The sequence below is a fragment of the Felis catus genome, chromosome E2 (assembly GCF_018350175.1).
Source record: "Felis catus isolate Fca126 chromosome E2, F.catus_Fca126_mat1.0, whole genome shotgun sequence".
Classification (NCBI taxonomy): domain Eukaryota; kingdom Metazoa; phylum Chordata; class Mammalia; order Carnivora; family Felidae; genus Felis; species Felis catus.
Genome location: NC_058382.1, coordinates 97168 through 118004, shown reverse-complemented (window position 1 = coordinate 118004; position 20837 = coordinate 97168). Strand labels below are relative to the sequence as shown.

General features: G+C 54.2%; 2 protein-coding genes across 22 annotated transcripts in view; one reads left to right on the top strand and one right to left on the bottom strand.

Annotated features, from left to right (window-relative positions):
- Positions 1 to 3598: 3598 nt before the first annotated feature.
- On the bottom strand, positions 3599 to 14387 carry MZF1 (myeloid zinc finger 1). Of its 7 annotated transcripts, XM_019818447.3 has the most exons (7): positions 13843 to 14152; positions 13311 to 13493; positions 12102 to 12538; positions 11474 to 11657; positions 10695 to 10765; positions 10454 to 10574; positions 3599 to 6101 (listed from the first exon to the last, which is right to left on the bottom strand). In XM_019818447.3, exons 1-7 carry the CDS (start codon positions 13877 to 13879, stop codon positions 4669 to 4671), a joined length of 2466 nt encoding a protein of 821 aa, XP_019674006.1. In that variant the 5' UTR covers positions 13880 to 14152; the 3' UTR covers positions 3599 to 4668. The 7 variants fall into 7 exon arrangements, with proteins under 7 accessions (XP_019674006.1, XP_006940777.1, XP_006940778.1 ...); XM_006940715.5 differs by lacking the exons at positions 13311 to 13493; positions 13843 to 14152 and adding an exon at positions 14249 to 14387; XM_006940716.5 differs by lacking the exons at positions 13311 to 13493; positions 13843 to 14152 and adding an exon at positions 14183 to 14314.
- LOC101088444 (tigger transposable element-derived protein 1-like) overlaps positions 14263 to 20837 on the top strand; it is a 33417-nt gene continuing 26842 nt past the window's right edge. For 14 of the 15 annotated variants that reach the window (XM_045045761.1, XM_045045764.1, XM_045045763.1 and 11 more), the window contains exons 1-2: positions 15443 to 16124; positions 18437 to 20342. In XM_045045761.1, coding sequence (XP_044901696.1) covers positions 18555 to 20342 — 1788 coding nt within the window. In that variant the 5' untranslated portion in view covers positions 15443 to 16124; positions 18437 to 18554. Of the gene's footprint in view, positions 14401 to 15442; positions 16125 to 18436; positions 20343 to 20837 lie in introns of those variants that run through there. The other variant, XM_045045760.1, reaches the window with a different exon arrangement.

The window sequence follows — 20837 nt, the reverse complement described above, 5'->3', positions numbered from 1 at the left end:
AGGTCCCCTCAGGCCCAGCAGCGGCCGTGCCGCCTGTCGGTTCACTCGTTCCCACCGCGAGGGGGTGCGGCTCGAGGGGAAGGAGGAGGCGGCGGCCGCGGTGGCGGCGGCCGCGTACTGAGGGAGGCTCGGCTTCCGCGGCAGCAGCGGCTTCGGCGCGGAGGTCCGCAACGGCCTCGGGCGCCCCACCGCTTCGGATATTTCCGTCGCTCGCCGACTTCGGCTTTTCTTGCCCGGCCTGCGCTGTGCGCCTGCGCAGCCGCCGCCACCCCGCGTTGCTCAGCGATACGTCTTGGTATTCGGACACTTTCGGCTAAGCTCGGTCATTTCCGGGGACGCTCGTGGGTCCAGGCATGGGCGGTGCCGCCGCCATCTTTAAGTGGGGCAGATTCAGGTCGCTTCGCTCGTAGTCCACTCGTGCAGACGGCTGAGTGGGTGGGTCACACGAGGTCCTTGCCCCTGGAGGTCACAGAGGCAGGGTGACCAGGGCGGGCCAGAGCCACGGCAAGGCCATAGGCGTTGCCCAAGGAGTGCGGGGTCGAGTACCCTCGATGTCCCACCGCAAACGCAACCCGCTCGCGGAGATCCTGGCTGAGGTAAACTAGCAAATAAAACGTGTATTGCGCTAGAGAGTGGTAAGCACTTTGGGAGTTCACATAGGTGGACACTTAGATGGGAATGTGGGGCAGGGGTGTTCTCAGAGCGGGTCCCGAGTTCCAGTGGGGACGCTTTGCGATCTTCAGCTCTCGGTATGGTCAGCCTCCACTCCAATCACAGCTCAGCGTTTCTCTGAGGGCGGGAGAAAGCGGCGCGGGGCGGTTCTGCGACTTCCGGTTGTCACCACGGAAACCGTCAGGCGGGTGAGCTGCGCGGCGAGGGTTGGATCGGGTTTGGGGCAGGGCAGATGGGTGCATCCGGAGCTCTGCAGCTTGGTCCTTTTGCGACCGAGTGCGGCTCCCGCTGTACGTCCCCTTGCGTCTCTAAGGCGACCTACCGTCATCGCCTGGGGCTTTGTGGAAGAGGTCTTGGCGGTCCAGTTGGGCCGGAGCTGGGGTTGGATAGGGGTGTTTACGGGTTCCTCTCAGCCGTCGACCCCGGAGCCAGGCCCGCAGTCCTGACTTAAGAGGAGTCGCCCTGACGCCATCTCATCCCCAGCGCCTCCTCAGACCCGACCTGGCGTCCACTTCAGCCATCCTCACCTCAGGGAGTCGCCTCCACCTCTTCGGATCTTGGGCTGGCGTCCATCTTGGCCCCAGCCTCCTTAGAGGCCCTGCTCTGTGGGTTCTCTGGTACCATTGACGTCCTCGGGCTCCATGGACTGATCCCAGTCGTGTCTTTGCAACTGCTTCCTCTTAGGCCCTTCCATTCTCAATGTCACCCTCCCAGACACCCCTTTCATTCCTCTGGTTGTGCCCTTATGCCAGCCGCACAGTCTCAGCATCCTTTCTTAATTCCTTTGTGCGTTGCGTGCTGGAGAGGTGCCAGGGTGAGGAAGGGGACTCAGGAGCATCAAACAGTTCAAATTGGGGGCTGACATTGCAACCATCCCAGTGTTCTCAGGCTTCAGACATGGCTGGTCTCAGGATTCACATGGCCCCTCCAGACTCACTCTTCCTCTATCCCTTTCTCTCTGTTCTTCTCAGCCATTCTGCTCTCCCGATTTATTGTACACACTATCTCCAGCCGAAGGTTGATGACCATTCTTTTTGCAGCCAGTTTCAGGGGTGTTGCCTATTGGTCACACTAAACCATCTGTCCATCCTCAGGCCAGTTTCTGAGGCCCATCAGCTGAAGGCCCATCTGAGGATGGGGTATGGTTCCCTGGAGAGGTGGCGCTGCACTAGCCAAAGCTAGACTCATGTGGTCTGTGACCTTATGGCTTCCTAACCATCCAGTGGGGAAGACTGAGCCATGAAACAAAATGCTGGGTAAAGGGGGTCATGGGATCTGGACCAGGAAGGAGGGGATGGCTGTGCTGAGGCTGGGGGTTGGGTTGGAAGTGGTGCAGCTGTGTTTCCCTTGTTATTCTCATGTCCACACAGTGACAGAGGGGCACAGGTGGTTTGGGTGGTGAGGGTGCCTGTATCCTCTGGGCCTGGCATTTGGAGGGATTGGGCAGCACATGGCAGGTGAAGAGTGAGAGTGGAAGTGCACTTGGGGTATTAGCACAGCTTCTGGCAGCTGTAACTGGGAAGATAGGATTGGTTTTGGAAAGGAAGCGCAGGAGCGGGCAAGGAAGGGAGGCTGAGTATTGTGGGCCTCCAGGCTGGTGGTTGGGATCAGAGGAGTGGTTCTCTCCAATGGAGAGAATTGGACAGGTTTAGGAGGCTTGGGGTTGGAAATAAGAATAAATGGATGCATGCAGCATAGGGAGACTGTGCTTGGGAGTAAACAGTATAGGCTCAGGTACAGATGATCCAGGGACAGGCTGGTTGGGCACTGTTGTAGCTTCCCCAGATGCCAGTGCCTTAGGGGTTCCCCTCCTGGCTTCCCCCTGTGGCTCTGGCTGAGTGAGGCCAAGTGGTCATCCTGTCTAAGCCCTCAGCTCTGCTGACAGTATGGCAGCCGTTGGGTTCACAATCCGCAGCCTGGCTTGCAGAGGTGTCCCCAGCCAACTGTAGAAATAGCCTTTTGTGGGGTGGGGGGTGTTGGGGCTCTCACATCACTTTTCATGTTTGTTTCTTAGAGGACTGGTTCAGCAGGTTGGGTCCATGGACTTCTCATGACTTTGGGCATGGGGCCTTGGCCTGATGTCTGCATGCTTTTCGTGTGTGTTGTAATTTTTCTTGTGTGGAATTTCAAGTTGTTAAATAGTCATGTGTGCAGATTTCTCATCATGTTCTTCTTAAACCAAGATGATCAAAACATGAGAGCAGCCTTTTTCTCTTTGTTTCTGATTATAAAATTCACACAGGCTTTGAAAAAAATCCATGTCACAGGATTTATGAAGTTGTGGCAGTACCCCTCACCCTCAGAGCACTACGTATCTCAGTGTTGATGTGCCTTCCTTAATCTGACTCCCAGCCTCCGCCTAGGGACCAGTGACTGCCCTCCTCCCCTCTGATTCATATATCCCAGATGAGAGTCCTTAGAGTTCCTTTTATAGTTGGAGAGGACAATGAGTGTTGGCATAGGGCCCAGGGGACTCCCCCCACCCCCAACTGTGTCACATGGGAGTGTACCTACATGGGGACCTGTTGACTCTGCCAGATGTAGATTCCACAGTGGCCCTAGTCCTGGCTGGGGCTAGGCCAGGGGGAGATGGGGAGAGGGGCAGAGTAGGAGAGGGAAGGGAGCAGGAAACACACCTTCTCTGGGATGGCTATTGGAAGCCTCTGGCCCAGGTGGCTTGTCTTCTTTCCCTGATTTCAGGACTCCAGTCTTGTAGCAGCAGAGGAAAGTCCAGGTGTATTTCTGGAAGAAACTTGGACATGAGCCTCAAGAAGTTGTTCCTGGGGGTGCCTGCATGGCTCATTGGGTTAGGTGTCCGACTCTTGAGTTTGGCTCAGGTCATCTCCTGGTTCATGAGTTTGAAACCCTCAGAACGAGAGCAAGATGACGCCTGCCCAGAGTGGGGTTTAAGTCCCAAGCCAGATCGTGATGCATGAATATTCTTTATTTGGCACTGCTTTTCATTCTGTTTTTGGCGCCCAGTATACCCACCGTTTGGGGGGCAGGGGTGCTAGGTCAAGGGCCTACAATCAGACGGAGGGGGCAGATAACTAGGGCAAGAGGAAAAGTAGAGGGTTCCAGAGATGCCAGCCCACAATCTGCAGGACATTGAACCCGTAATGGCAGCAACTGTATTTTCATGTAAGCTGCTGCTGGCTGTGTTTCCTATGGCTTGCTACTGAACACATTCCTCATAGAGACCATCCAGTGTGGGGGAGCCTTTGGGGGTTGTGCACCTGGCCAGGGTTGGTGGAGACTGTGGCCCATGGAATGTGAATGATTACTAGAGGGCTGGGGAACTGGCCTGGGGCCAGTTGACTTCAATTTCCAGACTGGCTGGGGTTCTATCCTAAAGGGAACCTAACCTGAGCACCTGCTGGTAGTTAACATGCATGAAAGAATCTAGATTTCTAGATAAAACCTTCCAGCTTTTATGCCTAAGAAATGGCTTCCTTGGTTTAAAGTTTTACAAACATATCCCTAGCTCTGGCCTGCTGGACACCAGTTTGCTACTTCTGTTGCACCTGATGATCTTGGCTGGCTGGGGAAAACTGGGCCAGTCCTCACTTGGTAGTTGACCTGACTCAAGGTTGTTCAGGTTGAAGGCATCACAGACAAACAGTACAGTAGGCATGGTACAAGGCAGCACCCACAAGATGCTGTTAGGAGTCACCCCTGCAGGGGGCCATGGCTCTCACAGAGACTGCGTGGTTGCAGAAGTAGTAGATGGGTGGGGTGGATGGAGGGACCCGCCCAACTACTGGGGAGGCATTGAGTGGGTGGATACCAGACCCAGGTTCTGTCTATTGTTTATTGAGCACCTACTGGGGATCCAGGTCCTGGGTGGACCTGCCTGTACCTAAGCTTGATCACAGCCCTCACAACAACCCTGTGAGGTAAGTGTTCTGCGTGGGCGTGCGTGCACATGCACACACTCCTCCCCCCAACAAAAGGCCAAAAGAGAGGGACGTAGAGGAAGGGTACCGTGAGCGCTGGTTACTCGGCACTGTGGATGCGCTGGTGCTGGATAAGCTTAGTGCTCTGGTGGAAGCGGCGGCCACAGTCCTGGCAGGCAAAGGGCTTCTCACGCCGGTGGGTACGCAGGTGCTGTGTGAGCGTGGGCCTCTGGCGGAATGCCTTGCCGCACTCCGGGCACACGTAGGGCCGCTCGCCTGTGTGGATGCGCCGGTGTTGTGTGAGATTGGCATGCTGCCGGAAGCTCTGGCCGCAATCAGGACAGGCAAAGGGCCGCTCACCCGTGTGGATACGCTGGTGCTCGGTGAGTCGGGAAACCTGCGTGAAGCCCAGGCCGCACTCACTACAGTGGTAGGGTTTCTCCCCGGTGTGCGTCCGCTGGTGGCGCGTGAGCTTCAGACGCTGGCTGAAGCGTTGGCCACACTCGGGGCAGGCAAAGGGTTTCTCGCCTGTGTGCACGCGCAGGTGCTGTGTGAGCGTGGGCCGCTGGCGGAACGCCTTGCCACACTCGGCGCAGGCGAAAGGCCGCTCGCCGGTGTGGATACGACGGTGTTGTGTAAGGTTGGAACGTTGTCGGAAGCTCTGGCCGCACTCGGTGCAGGCGAAGGGCCGCTCACCACTGTGTACTCGCCGGTGCTGCAGCAGCACTGAGCGGCGACCGAAGCGCTCACCACACTCCACGCAGCCAAAGGATTTGTCACCTGTGTGCACTGCCTGGTGTTCTAGTAGCACAGCGCGCCGCGCGAAGCTCTCGCGGCACTCGCTGCAGGGGAAAGGCCCTGGGGGCTCAGGCGCACCGGGAGGTGCAGCGGGTGCAGCGCCAGGGCCGGGGGGGTCGCCGTGGATGCGCTGGTGCTGCAACAGGTTGGAGCGCTGTCGGAAGCTCTGGCCGCACTCAGCACAGTGGAAAGGCTGCTCGCCTGTGTGCACACGCCGGTGCTCCTCCAGGCGGGTGCTGCGCACGAAGCCCTGGCCGCAGTCGCTGCACACAAATGGCCGCTCCTCAGTGTGTGTGAGTTGATGGCGCAGAAGGTGCGAACTTCGGCTGAAGCTCCGGCCACACTCGTTGCACACGAATGGCCGCTCTCCCGTGTGTATTTTCTGGTGCCTCAGTAGGTTACTGCGTTGGCTGAACACCTTCCCACACACGTCACAGTGGCCACCTCTCCCTGCCCCGGGGTCTGTGCTGGGCCGACCCCGGCCTCGGCCCCTGGGAGCACGCCAGCGGGCTGTGCCTAGCATAGGGCTCATAAGCTGGCAGGAACCCTCATTCGTGGGGTTCTGCTCACCTCCTGGGCCACTGGGGAGCAGGAGCGCACGGGAGAAGCCACTTTCATGGGAGGGTGACCGGAGTTGGTCCGTGAGGCCAACCATGCGGAGGTCCCAGGGGATATGGAGGTGGGGGCTCACAGTGCCTGGGCCAGCAGAGACACTTTCCATCTGGAGTGCAAACCCTGCATTGCACAAGGGGATCCAGTCATGCATGCCAAGAGAACTGTTCCCGACCCACTCCAGCCGGTGGGAAAGAGTGTGAACTAGAGGTGCCTGAAACTAGCCAGTGAGGCAGACAGAGGTAACAAGGGCAGGGGCAAGGACTCTATCTGTGTTTCCCAAAGGAGGTGACAAGGGCACAGAACCTTGCATGAGGAGGAGGATTCAGAAGTTGGGGACATGCTTTCTAGGCCTGGCTTAAGTTTGCAAAAATCGCCTTTCTGGAAGGGCTCTAGGGCAAAAATGGGTCAGGTGGCCCTTGCACTAGGTGGTGATGATTTCCACAAATACACAGAAGTGGGTGGGTCTGAGGGAGGTTGGAAGTGGAGCCAACAGGAAGGTAACTTGGAGGGGAGTGGGCCAGGCTGCACGACTTTGGTCTGATGTGCCTTGCCTGAGATGTGCATGGGACATCTGAGGGGCAGAGACTACATGCAGCTGTGGAGTTCAGGAGTTGGGGCTCAGTCTGCAGGGAAATGTGACCATGGCAGCTGTGGCATATGCATGGCACACAGAGCCCTGGCCCTGTGTGTGATCAAATAAGACTGGGTGTCTATGGAAAGAAGTAGCAGGTCCTAGCCACGCTGTGAGCACTCTAGCATTAGATGCTGTGTGAGGAAGGAGGTGTAAGCAAATGCAACTGAGAAGCAGGGACTAGAAAAAGAGGAAGGCTGCAAGGAGACTAAGAGAATAGCAAGGACTTCAGTGGGTGACAGAAAATCCAGTAAGTTGTCAAAGAAAAGTCATAAGTTACACTGTGTCAAAGGAAATCGTTCATGCACAGCATTGATAACCTTAGAGCCAAAAAATGAATGACAGATTCTCCAGATGCAAAAGGGTAATTAAGCTTCTAAGTAAAGAGCTCCAATTAATCAACAAAACCAATGACCTGACAAAACACGGGCAAAGGAGGTGAACAGGAAAGGAAATGTAACTAATACTAAATCCCATAATATATGCTCAATTCACTCCTGAGAAGAACACTGAATATTAGAGTTGCAGTCATCTCTCATTCTCACACCCTCCCTGGAGGGACCCAAGTGTTTGCATGCCTTGCTAGTAAGCGAAATGGGAAGCCAGTGTGGCAAAATACATTAAAATAGCAAATTTCTCACACTCTGATCAGCAATTTCACTTTTATGCACTTCAACAGTTGTGTTCCCCACTGTTCAAAATGACCTATAGATGAGATTTTTCAGTTCACCACTGGAAATCCATACAAAGGAATGTAAGTAGGAGCTGCGATGGATAAACAAGTGTGTCCACAGTGAGCCACAGGGGGGCTTCATGCAGCTGTCCAGAGAGGAGGGCACCTGCTGCTGTGTGCTGAAGTGGGAAGATGCAGGAAAAATGTCAGGTGTGAAACATGGTGATTAGGCATTCACATGTATTTTATTTTTTGGGGACAGAGAGAGACAGAGCATGACCGGGGGAGGGGCAGAGAGAGAGGGAGACACAGAACCGGAAACAGGCTCCAGGCTCCGAGCCATCAGCCCAGAGCCTGACGCGGGGCTCGAACTCACAGACCGCGAGATTGTGACCTGGCTGAAGTCGGACGCTTAACCGACTGCGCCACCCAGGCGCCCCATTCACATGTATTTTAAAGAGAAACAAGTATGTATCTGAATCTGTGTTTGCTCTTTTATGCACAAAATCTTTTTGGAAGAACACACAAGAAGATGGTAGTGCTGGCTGTTGAGGGACAAGACTGTATAACACAGGCAGGGGAGGGGCATTCCAGTGTACACTCCCTTGTGCCTTTTGAATTTTCTAACATGGGAATATATTAGCTATTTAAAATACTACGATGAAGGGGCGCCTGGGTGGCTCAGTCGGTTGAGCGTCCGACTTTGGCTCAGGTCATGATCTCACGGTCCGTGAGTTCGAGCCCCGCGTCAGGCTCTGTGCTGACCGCTCAGAGCCTGGAGCCTGTTTCAGATCCTGTGTCTCCCTCTCTCTCTGCCTCTCCCCCATTCATGCTCTGTCTCTCTCTGTCTCAAAAATAAATAAACGTTAAAAAAAAAAATAAAAAAAAATAAAATACTACGATGAAAACACTGGTTGCACAAGAGCAGCCAGGAGTCCTGAATGGAGACCAAGGTAGCTGAAGGAATCAGTTATTTGAAGATGCGAACTGTGGTTGTCTACAGAGAGAGTGTGGATACAGAGAAGGAACCCGCCAAAGTGTCTGAGGTGGTGGTGCCAGTGTGGATGGAGAAAGCTGAAAGACTGTGGGGTTCTGAACTGAGAGGGAAGCACATCCAAGTTAGAGGTGGTGGTCAAAGTACGAGGCCCAGCCTGGCCAGCCAGTTTAAGACTAAAACAGCAGATTAGGGATGTGCCAGATCCTACTCTCTCAGCTCCAACATGCAGAAATGACAACAGAACCTGAGAAAATATTTAAAAATGTTTTGGACAGCTCCAAAGGAAAGAAAGGACAATTGGTGGGGCTTAGGAATCCAGAGCCTGCACAGTGAGCTCTGAAGCCCCTGTGACTTTAGTCCCCAGGTCTAAAGCCAGGCTCTGTCACGAAGCTGGGGGTTGAGGACATGGGCTGGGTTAGCTCAGTCCACCCACATACCTGACCAGGAAAAAGGTGCTTGCTTTTGGCTGGGCTCCAGAAGTATCTTCACTGAATGTCCTGGGGCCCAGATAATACTTCCACTTCAAGGTTATGAGTCTTCTCACCTAGCATGATGCTTAGGGCGGGGACAAATGAGAAGCTCCTACAGCTATGAAGGGCAGACTGTCAACAGTACAACCAGCTGGAGAATTCACACTTGAAGAAACTAAACTAGCTAAACAGCCTGGAAAGGACACTAAAGTATGTCTAAATCCTCAAAGGAGGAATCACCATCCATGAAACAAGGACATTATGGAAAAAGGATGAATTAGGATCCTTACTGACAAAAAACATAGCACATGGAGACTTACAAGTAATAAAGGTATCTATTTTAACTTTGTTGTATCCTGAAATAACAGTAAAAGCCACAACAAAATTTTTTGTTTTTTAACGCATTAAGATCCACAAAGGTGAGAGGAAAGGAAACAAACAAACCCCGTGACATTTTCTATTTCAGAAAGCTAAGGGGCAAATAGTAACTGTGTAACAGATTGGAGAAAGTGCATATTAAACTAGTAGTAAAGAAAGTGGAAAAACACAACAACAACAACAACAACAACAAAACCAACCCCACAAAACCCAAACCCTGTTTGACCCCAAAGAAGGCTTGAAAAGTTCAGGAGCTGGAGGTAGCAGGTAGCTCTGGCCATGGAGGTGAAGAGGCAGGGCCACCAAGCAGGATGGGGAGGCTGTTCAGCAGCAGCTGGGTTGGACTGCTGCAAGGAACAGACCTGGGATGTCTGCACAGAATTCTGAGCAAATAGTGGGCACTGCTGTAGCTCTGATTCCTGGATCTCTTCCCCCATCCTGGCAAAAGGCTGGGTTGAGGGTAGGAGACCATACTGAGGAAGCAATATAACCAAGAACCAGGTAACAGGCATACCAGAAACAAGGGAACAAAACAATGGAGAGAAAAAAAAAAAACGAGAGAAACTATTCGAGGTAGTTTCCCACAATTGAGTGATATGGATTTCAAGTTGAAAGGGCTCACCAATGATGATGAAAAAGCTTTGAAACTAAATAAAAAGAATTCCTCAAGCAGCCAAACTAGCCTAATATAGAATGTTAGATCAGTGTGTTTTAGAGATGTAGCATGTCAAAACTTTTTATCTCCCATACCATAGTTCGCAGAAAGGTCCCCCAGAACAAGGGAGTAAACCAAGAAAAAGAAGGGGTCCAGGAAACAAGAAAGAAGACGCAGGGAGACTGGATGATGGCAGACCAAGAGTGGTAAAGCTGAGGTGGACAGCAGAAGGCCTTTAGTCTCCTGCTCTGTCCTGCCCGATCCTCAACCCGTGTCAAGGTCCCTCCTGCCCACTGTCTACTAACCTACTATCCTTGCCAGATCCAGACCCTCCCTCCCCGACTATCCAGACAGTGGGATGCAAACCCAGAATCCATCCAGGATGGGAGGGCTGGGAAAGGACGGGGGTGTGGGGAATACAGGCCCTGCTCTAAGGAGGTTTTACTATGGTGGGGAGCAGTAGCTGGAGGGAACATGAAGTTGGCTGAGGGCTTGACTTATGAGGACAGGAGATGCTGAAAGTTACATGCTGCAAGGATGGTCCACGGAATGGAGAAGCTTGGAGATGCTGGAATGAGAGGGCCACCTGAGCAGGGCCAGGAGTGGGATGGGTTGATGTGCCGCTACCATGCAGAGGGACTTGCCCCACCATGTCCCATCTCACTCACCTGGAGGAAAGATGCCCCCAGCTTCCTCCTGCCACAGGGCCCCAGGATGCTCCCTCCATGAAGGCCCCTCAAGCCCAGTCTCGCTGTGGGGAGAGGCCGGGTCCAGCACTATCTCACAATCCTGAAACCATAGTGGTCACTGTTCGTGTGTGCCCAGCTAGGTCCAGGGAGGGACCTATCTGACCCCCACCCACTGAGGCTCCCCAGACAGGGTGGGGAGCATGGTCTGTATGGGGCTCACCTGGGCCTCTTTAGGCAGGAGAGTGGAAGTGGCTTCCTGGGGATTGGCTAGAGGCCCAGAATCCAGAAGCTCTGTAGAGGAAGGTTGGGGTCAGGTGGCCCAAGGGTGTCCCCACCCCACTGCCCTCCTCAGTGGTATGCCAAATGCTGGAATCCAAGTTTGGAGCTGGACATGGCTGGGCATCTCTAAGGGCTCAGCCTGGGGGTGGAGTAAAGCAAAGCCCCCTTGAAGACCACAGGAGAAGTTACAGCAGGATGAGACAAGCTCAGGTCTGTGCTCTGTACCCCTGCATGAGTCCTGGGTAGGATGGCCAGTGAGGGTGGAGAGAAGCACTGCACTGGGGTCCACACAGGAATGATGGATGGTGTGGGAAGCCAACTTTGGCATCTGCCTGGAAGGAGTAAAATGGGGAGGGGTATGCCTTCCAGCACCCTGGGGTCCTCCCTCAGTCACACCAACCCATATTCAAGCCTGCTGCCTGCTCTCCAGAGAATTGCTATTATCTCCTAATGGATCCCCTTGGGGAGTGAATCCCACGTGCCTCACACACAGAACCCCAATAGCTTACTACTCCATGCTAGGGGAGAGCAGAGAAACATAGTTGTAACAGTCAGACTTGGCGTGTGAGGAGTAGTGATGGCCACTAGCTAGGCAGGTTGTGGGGGCTACTAGGGCATATGAACAGTTCCATCCAGCAGGGGACCTTTAGGCTGTTGAGGCCAGGCCCCTCTGGTCCACCCAATCAGGCCTTGGGCCATGCATACCTTGCGTGCCCTCACCTGGGTCCTCTGTAACCATGGGCTCCTCTTTCACCTGAAGGCCCAGCGGTGACTCGTGTGTGGCTTCAGATGGTGTCCCGGGTCCACGTTCTGGAGTCCGTGGCTTGGTTTGATGGAGGGGCTGGAAGTTGGAGGGTTCCATCTTCTCTGATAGCACCTCCTGACCCTGTACTTGGACTGTGACCTGGGAAGGTGCCCCCAAACATCAAGGGCCCAGGCAGAGAGTTGGGTTTTGCACAAGCAGGGGGGTTTATGGGCAACCACCCCATCACAGGACCCCAGGGGTCCTGACCTACTCTGTTCTCCAAGGACCCACTTCCCTCCAGGACTGAGCCAGGAGTGAAGGGACCATCTGCAGTTGCTCTCCTGCTGCAGGCACCCAGGAATGCCCAGTGGTCTCCCTCTCTCCCCACCATGCATCCCTTCCCATGTCCATGACTCCAGGTGATGTAGGGATAGACCAGTGAGGCTGGCCCTGGAAACGCGTCTATGCTCACACAAGGTCTGCTGCAAGTGACCACTTCTAAACCACAAGGAATAGGTGTCTGGCTAAGCATGGCACTCCCCAGGGTGAGGCAGAGCTGGATACTGTTCCAGCCTGGACCCTGGCTCAGGGCCACAGACTCACCCATCTTCGGGGCCCTCCTGGCTCCTGGCGAAGCCCCTCGACCAGGGCGGCTGCTTCTTCAGGGCTGCCTGGTCGCTGTCCCTCCACGCGGGCCTGGATCTCAGGGGGCAGTGCACCCAGGAACCGCTCTAGGACCAGGAGCTCCAGCATCTGCTCTTTGGAGTGAACCTCTGGCTGCAGCCACTGGCGGCATAGCTCCCGGAGCTGGGCCAGGGCCTCTTGGGGACCCACTGCCTCTTCATAGTGGAAGTGTCGAAAACGCTGGCGTGCAGTCTCTGGGCCCGGATCCCACAGGGCAGCATCACCCTCCTCATCTGAGTCCTCCAGCTTCACCATGACAGGTCGCTCATCTTCCAAGGATGTGTGACCTGGGGAGCCTAGTGCTGCAGGCCTCATTGGAAAGACTGGGCTGGGGGCTCCAAGGACAGTGTCTTCCCCTGGGGGAGGAATAGGATGAGGCTGCTGGGAGGAGGACAAACAGCAAATGCTTACTAAGCACCTACTGTATGCTGTGGTGTTCCATATTCAGACCTGCACCGAGTGGAAGGCAGATAAGAAAACAGGCACAGAGAGATGGTCACAAGCCAGGCACCTGAGTCTCTGGTCTCTAGCTGGGACCTAGTCTCTGGTATTCCCTGCTCCAAACACAAGGTGCTTCTTAGGAATAGAAGGCACCCCCTTTCCTCTAAATCCTGTCCTTCTATGTGCACCACCTCATCCTTGCCCTGTGGCTGTCAGGTAAATGACATTTACAACATCCACTACCCTCCCCCCCCCCCCCCCCCCATTCAGCCTCCAACACCAGTCCATCACTGCACCACCCACACTCCCATCTAGTCTCTCAGACCATTCCCTTCTCAACTTGTTTCTACAGAGCAGCCTCCCTCCACCTCTACCCGCCCCCCCCCCCACTGCCGCCCCCGGGGCAAAGTCAACTGTGTGGCCAAGCCTCCAGGCAGCATCCCCCCCCCCCCCCAATTCAGCCCCATTCTGAACCAGCCGAACTTATCACACCACGTAATGCCCCATCATCTCTTCAGTTTCCTGATTTAGGCAGGGTTAGGAGGTGATGGGGGAGCTCCAGGGGGCCCACAAAGGCCCCAAGACCACTGGACCGGGTGCCTGCAAGCAAGGTTGGAGATTCTGATCTGGCCTATTTGCTACATAACCTTGGCAAGTTTCTGTGAACCTCAGTTTCCCCATCCTTACCGATCCCCTGTAAGTGGGGGCGCTCCCCCCTCCCTGCCATTGCTGCTCCTTTTGCAGCTGGTGTTAATGTGCAGGCTTTGTGAAGAAATCTGAGTTTATTATGTGAGTAAGAATCGATTTCCAGGGTCGCCTGATCCCGTGAGTCAAATTCCGTTCCTGAAGGTTCCAGGTCAACCCGAAACCCTGGGAAAAGGTTGGACCATTTTTAAGCCGGCCAGCCCCTGCGAAGGTTTCTGCACTACATTTACCAGAAATCTTGGAGGGCAACTTCCACTTGGGAGAGCGCCCTCTTCCCACTCCCAGGGTTGGTCTAGTGCCGCCAGGGCAACCGGGAAGGGGGGGCGGGGCTCCGAGAGCTCGTCGCTGTGGCATTTCAGTGATAGATGAGCGTCGCCGACAGCACCGGGCTCACCGAGAGGGAGTGCTTAGGTCCCTGTTCCGCACTCCCGCAGGGTAGCCGCAATCCAAGAGTTCCCGGTCGCCGCCCGGGTCCCCGCCCAAGCCTTCCTCTTTGAGAGGTCCCCGCCCTCACCTCCACGCTCAGCGGGCCGCTCCGCGCTCCTAAGCATGCGCAATCGCCGGCTTCCCCCTCCCCGGACGGACTAGGTATCCCAGAATGCTCCGCGCATTCAGCCCGAGTGCCACCTGGCTCTTCCCCCACCCTCGCCTCGTTTTCCACCCTCCTCCCCTGTTCCCCGGTGTAGCATTCGCAACGATCAGATCACACGCCCGGCCGCCTCTTCCGCGCTCCCCGCCTCAGATCCAGGCGTCCATGCCCCGTCGACGTGCGTAAGCTTCTCTGGGGGCTTCGAACAGCAGCACCGCCTTCCCAACCGCGCATGCCCCCCACCACGTTTTCCTCAATTCTTTACGGGTGTTCCTGGGATTAGCAGGGTTCTGCACCAATCACCGTCCTCGCTAGGGCGCCGGCAACCTACGTCTCCATGGCAACCTTCTGCCTCGAAAGGGGCACCTCCTTCATCGCCCGCCCGGACGGCAGATTCGGAGAGGCTTGGCCGCGTGCTTTCTGGGAAGTGTAGTTGGCTGAGACCTCCGTGCGCGTACGCGCAGCCAGACGACGTCCCATTGTGTACGTGGCGGGCCCGGGCGTTTCCATGGTAACCGGATGGGCTGACTAGTAGGTCTCCAGCTCAACCCAGGGGAGCCGCTGGCCGTCTGAGAGGCGATGGGGGACGTGGGGTATGGGCTTGGGGAGCGGGCCGGAGCAGAGAAACCGAACGAGACAGTAAGGAAAGACAGACGCGTAGACTTCCGGGCAGGGAGAGACCCAAAGCCTATGACGGCCCACTCGGGGGCAGAGAGATTCAAGGAGAGACCGTGAAAGTAATTGAACAGATACAGAGACCGAGACACCGGTAGGAAAGAAAGTCAACGGGGAAGTATTTCTCTTTTCAGAGACCTAGAGAATGTGGTAAGAAGCCAGAGGATCAGAGAGTCAGGGCCAGGTAGACAGGAGTGTCAGTAAAGTTAGCAAGAGGGAGGGAGATCAAGAAGGGGTGGATATGAAAGGTGAGACAAAGTGGGAGAGTGAGAATAGATTCACAAAGACAAGAAGTGCAGATATTGAGATTCAAGAGACAGATAAGGAATACAGACATACAGAGGCAAGAGGAGAGGAAGGGACAGAAATTAGAGATGGATTGAGAGTTTTCAAAGACCTAGAGAAGGGTGACAGACGGCAAGTAGAGACAGTTGGAGGGAGACTTGTTAGGGAAACTTATCCAAAAATTGACAATAGGACAAAAAAGGATGACTGGGGACCCTCTCTGCGTTTCCTAGCATTGTCTACCAAGCCCACTTCAGCTTATCTGATTCCCTATAAGAAGTAACTCTTCAGAGGCCAGATTGCAAATGCTTGGCGTTAAGAGTTGTATCAACCTTACAACACTGAGACACCCAGGCCTGCTCGCTTGTAGGGCACCAATTCGACTTTGGGCTTTTATTTCAGTGTTCCTTATTTCTTTCTTTTCTATTAAAGAATTTTCTTTTTTAATGTTTATTTTTGAGAGACAGAGTGAGACAGTGCCAGCTGGGGAGGAGCAGACACAGGAGACACAGAATCCAAAGCAGGCGCCAGGCTCTGAGCAAGCGTTCAGCACAGAGCCAGGCGCCGGCCTTGAACCCACAAAGTAAGATCATGACCTGAGCTGAAGTCAGACACTTAACGGATTGAGCCACCCAGTCACCCCTCAGTGTCCTTTATTTCTTTCACCCTTTCTGTTCTTTCTCATCTTCCCGGAACCACCTATATCATCCTGCTAGTTCCCTCCATGAGGTAAATAACTGTTTGCCATGTACTCCTTGAGTTTATTTTTAACTTAAAAAAAAAAAAAAAAAGGATTTGACAGTCTGAGCGGAATTAATTCTCCAGGATGGGGAACAAACTGGGAGAAAGAGGTGACAAAGCTAGGAATGGAAGGAGGTAGGGAGGATAATGGAAAGAAAGCAGGCGGCGGGAAAAATTCGAGAGAAATTAAACAGAAAGCAAGTCAGCTTTGGGTAGAGACAGCCAACGGCGCCCCCGCCTGGGCTCTGCGCGCAACATCCTCGTCGTCGAACTACATTTCCCGGCTGGTCTGCGAGCGCGGGGCGCAGGGCCTAGAGCGCCGTCGGGGACTGGCCCTGCGCGGACTAGTCCAATCTCGATAGTCGCCGGCAATCTTCCGCCTCCGCCGACAACATGGAGGCTGAGCTCGGCCGCCCCTGGGAAGAGGCGCTGTAAGGCAGGAGATGGGGAAGAGCCGCAGCCCCAGCCGCCCAGCCGAAGCAGCCGGCCCGCGTCGCGGTCCGGAGGTGAGGGCAGTCAGCCGCGCGGGGGCCCGGGCTCCGGTGGCGGGGGCTTGGGCACCGTTTCTCTCTGTCCGAAACGGCTAGAAGGAAGAGAGGCCGCTGCGCGCGCAGGCCGGGACGAGCGCGAATGGGCCAATCGAAGATTCCAGCGGTCCCGAGGCTTTGTGGGAAATGTAGTCTCAAGGGGACGAGCCCTTGGCTCCACCGAGACATTGGGCAGCGAGCCTCCACCGGCGGCGGGTTTGGAGGCTTTCTCACGAGGGTGGGAGGGAAGGAGGGAGGGAATGAATGAATGAGCATGTGGGTGAATTAATTTAAAATTGTGGGTGAGCAGAGGAAGGCATGGATGTTGAAAGAACAATGGCGCAGCGCGTGAGTGGTTCAGTAAGCAAGAGGAGCCTTTCTCATGTCCATCTACATTTCCCTGCCTCCCAGGCATGGGGGACCTGTGGCATGTGCCACCTTATTTTAAGCCATGTGTAGTCCATGGATCCTTGAAGGTATCGATACCATAGCCACGGCAGAAACAAACCTGCCAGTCATTTGTCCCTTGTATTTCGCACGCACTACACACACACACACACAAATATATATATATATATATATATATATATATATATATATATATATGTATATATATATATATATATACACACACACACACACACACTACATACACACACATATATATATACATATATATATACACATATACACACACACATATATATATATATATATATATATATATATATGTGTGTGTGTGTATACTCTTTGATCCAGTGCTACTTTCACATGATTCAAAATGCAAAACGGACAAGGTGAAAAGCATGCCTTCCACCGCTGTACTTAATTTAATAATTTCATCAGCTAGCGACTACTGGATTCACTATTCTTGGGTCTGAGGACACAAGGGAGAGCTCAGCCAACACAGCTCCTGCCTTCAGGCAGCGTGTGACAGATACATAATAAAATGTAGGTGGAGCAGGCCTCTTTGATTAGGTTACATTTGAGCAGAGATCTGTAGGAGAGGGAACAAGCTATGCAGATAAGGGGAGTGCCCAGGCCCTGCATGGGCTGAAGGAAACAGGAGCAAATGCCCTGAGTCAGGAGCACTCTTAGTCTGCCCCAAGGATGTGGGCAGGAGTGAGCAAAATAAAAGAAGAGGCTCTAAGACACTTGAAGAATCTGGTGAGGATTGTGGCTTTTACTCAGAGCTGGGAGGGCTTGAACAGAGGGGAGATAGGATCTTAGTTCTTATTGGATCTTTGTGGCTGCCGTGTGGAGAACCACCATCCTCTTCTGTTCTCAGGTGCTCCATAGTTTGTGGCATAAATTAGGTTGGTTCTCTTCTGTGTTAGTTTCCTATGATTGCTGTAACATATTACTGAAAAATGAGTGGTTTAAAACAACACAGATGTATTATCTTAGAGTCTTGGAGGTCAGAAATCTGAAATGTTTCTCAGTGGGCTAAAATCAAGGTATCAGCAGGGCTGGTTCCTTTTTTTTTTGTTTAATGTTTGTTTATTTTTGAGAGAGAGAGCATGAGCGGAGGAGGAGCAGAGAGGGAGGGAGACACAGAATCTGAAACAGGCTCCAGGCTCTGAGCTGTCAGCACAGAGCCTGACACGGGGCTCCAACTCACAAACTGTGAGATCATGACCTGAGCTGAAGCTGGATGCTCAACCGACTGAGCCACTCAGGCGCCCCTGGTTCCTTCTGTATCCTCTATGCTTCAGTGGTTGCACTGCCTTTTTCTGAGTGAAATCTTTTGCCTTCTCTGATTACATTTAGGGCCCATTCGGATAACCCAGGATAATCTTTCCATCTCAAGATTATTAACTTAATTATACCCACAATGTCCCTTTTTCCAGGTAAGGTAATTTATTCATAGGGATTAGGACGTGAATGTCTTTAGGAACCATTATTCAGCAACCCACACTGATGTTTGAAGCATGAAAAGGGTGAGAAGCATGGAAGTGGGTACCTCATTTGCTCATTAGTGTCTGGGAGGTGGGCCAGGGTTTCTAGACTATCTTGTTGCAAGAGGTTTGCTAGGGGAAGAGAGCAGAGTCTCCTAGCAGACATCTCTTGATCTCATAAGCTAAAACTAAGTGACATGCTCCTTTAGATGCAAAGGATACTTGGAAGTGAGTGTGCAGTGTTTTTAGCAGTACGGAAAGAAGGGACTGGGCATGCCTCTGAGGCAGTGGTCAGCAGAGCTGGGTGCTCTGTGTCGGAGCACGGAAAGGCCAGCTGATGGTTGGGACTTCCATATGCTTACGCATTAATGCCCATGTGTCCTTGTCTTACAGGCAGAAGCAGGTGTGGCAGGAGAGGCCAAGAGGCTGCCCTTGTGGGCACACTGGTAGCTACTGTGGAAACTGGCAGTGCGGAGAGGCTTCATCAAGGTGTGTGGCTCAGGGAGGCGGAATGAAGACAACTTCCCGCCTGCAGGTGTCGGGGAAGGCACCCCTTGGTGGGATTGGCCTCCGCCACAGTGCCAAGCGGGACCGAAAGTCCATCACCCTGCATATGAAGTTAGAGGTGCTTCGGAGGTTTGAGGAAGGTGAGAAGTTGACTCAGATTGCCCGGGCCTTGGGGCTGGCCACCTCTACCGTCGCCTCAATCCGTGTCAACAAGGACAAGATCCGGGCCAATTCCCAGGCAGCCACACCTGTCAGTGCCACGCAGCTGACCCGCTGCCGGGGTGTGGTGATGGGCCATATGGAACGCTTGCTGAGCCTATGGATTGAGGAGCAAAAGCGGCAGAACCTGCCCATCAGCACACTGCTCATCCAGGACAAGGCACGACGGCTCTTTGTGCAGCTGCAGCATGAGCAGGGCAGTGGCACTCAGGCTGAGACCTTCGGGGCCAGTAACGGCTGGTTTGCCCGATTCAAGGCTCGAAACAATGTGCTTTTGACAGATGAGCCAGCTGTGGCTGACACCCAGGCTGCTGCCCACTATCCCCCAGTGCTGCGCACCATTCTGGAGGAGGGCTGTTACTCACCACACCAAGTTTTCAACGTGGATGAGACAGGCCTGTTCTGGAAGCGGCTGCCAGAGCGCATGTTGCTGGCACTGGAGGGGGCAGCCGGGCCTGGCCTCAAGGCCTCTAAGGACCACTTGACCCTGCTGCTTGGTGGCAACGCAGCTGGTGACTTTAAACTGAAGCCTCTGCTAGTGTACCCCTCGGAGAATCCACGTGCCCTCAAGGGCTGCTCCAAGGCCAGCCTTCCTGTGGTCTGGCGCTCCAACCGCAATGACTGGCTGACACCCAGCATCTTCCAGGAGTGGTTTACTGGCTGCTTCTGTCCTGCTGTAGAGAGCTACTGTGCCAGCCATGGCCTCCCACACCGTGCCCTATTGCTCCTGGATGGTGCACCCTGCCACCCTGCTCACCTGGGTGGCCTCTCAGCGCACGTGAGGGTTGAGTTCCTGCCCAAGAACACATCGGCCCTGATCCAGCCCATGAACCAGGGTGTCATTGCCACATTCAAGGCCTATTACCTGCGCCGCACGCTCAGCCAGCTGGTCCAGGAGACGACTGGTGAAGACCGACCCTCTGTGCAGGAGTTCTGGCGCAGCTATACTGTCGTGACTGCTGTGGACAATATAGCTGAAGCCTGGGCAGAGCTGCAGCCTGCCACCATGAACAGCGCCTGGAGGAAGCTCTGGCCTGAGTGTGTCCCTGCTGGCACCCCTGAGCCTGACACTGTGCCTCAGCTCCGCCGCAGCATTGTGGCACTAGCTCGGCATGTGGGCCTTGGAGATGCAGCTGAGGCTGATGTTGCCAGCCTGCTGCAGGCCCATGGGGAGCCCCCACCCCACAGCATCCCCCAGGATGCAAAGGATGGGGACATGAGTGGTTCTGGGCTGCCCTGGGAGACAGGGAATGGCCTGGTCTCTAGAAAACAAGAGCCAGATTTCACAGAGGCTGTGGTGGGTGCAGGCACTGAGGAAGCTGGTGTGGGTGCTCTGAGCCCTGAGCATCTCGCCCAGGCTCTGTCTCACTTTGCTGCTGGTTTACAGGTCCTCATAGAGAATGATCCAAACCGGGAGCGCAGCCTGCGGGTCTCCCGGGGTGTCCACTGTGCCCTTGCTCGCCTCCGGGAGCTACACCGGGAAAGGAGGCGACAGTCTCGGGCAGCTGCATCCTCAGGAGGCCCTGTGGTGGTGGCAGCAAGGGAGTCGGCAGGAAGCCTGCCATTGCTCCAAGTGGGTCCCATAGAGGGTGGGCAAGTGGCTAAGGGGACAGGTCCTGAAGGTCAGACCTCTGGCTGTCCTATATGATTTGGGGCTTGGACTTGACCTCACATGAGTTCTGTCTAATGGTGTTTTGTTTCTGGAGGTCAGATACTGCTGCTTCTTCCCCATGGTTCTCATATCTCATGCTCTGTGGTCTTTGTATAGTGACCCACGACTCTAGGCTTGGGGAACAGAAGGGTGGTGTCTTCTGATTGGCAGATGAGATGCAGGGCCCAGGAGTGCTCACCCATGACAGAGATACACCCTGTAGTATGGTAGTTGCCCTGCACAGTCTGCCAGGGTGGTTTTCCTTGTGAGGGGCCAGAACTGAGACCAGCCTCTTCCATGTTCCAAACCTGACCTCTCCCTGCACCATTGTTACCCTTCCTAGCCAACTTTAGATGAGGGTTTCCTGCTCTCGGCATGTCCTTTCTCACTTTCCATGCCATCCTTACCTCTTCTGGC

Bases quoted from the DNA above. Each gene is read 5' to 3' on its own strand.
- MZF1 (XM_019818447.3), bottom strand. From the start codon at position 13,879: ATGCTTAGGAGCGCGGAGCGGCCCGCTGAGCGTGGAG. The intron at 12,539-13,310 runs GTAAGGATGGGG...TTCCTCCCCCAG, and splicing joins CCCCCACTTACAGGGGATCG to GGGAAGACACTGTCCTTGGA. The intron at 10,575-10,694 runs GTGAGCCCCATA...CTATGGTTTCAG, and splicing joins TCCTGCCTAAAGAGGCCCAG to GATTGTGAGATAGTGCTGGA.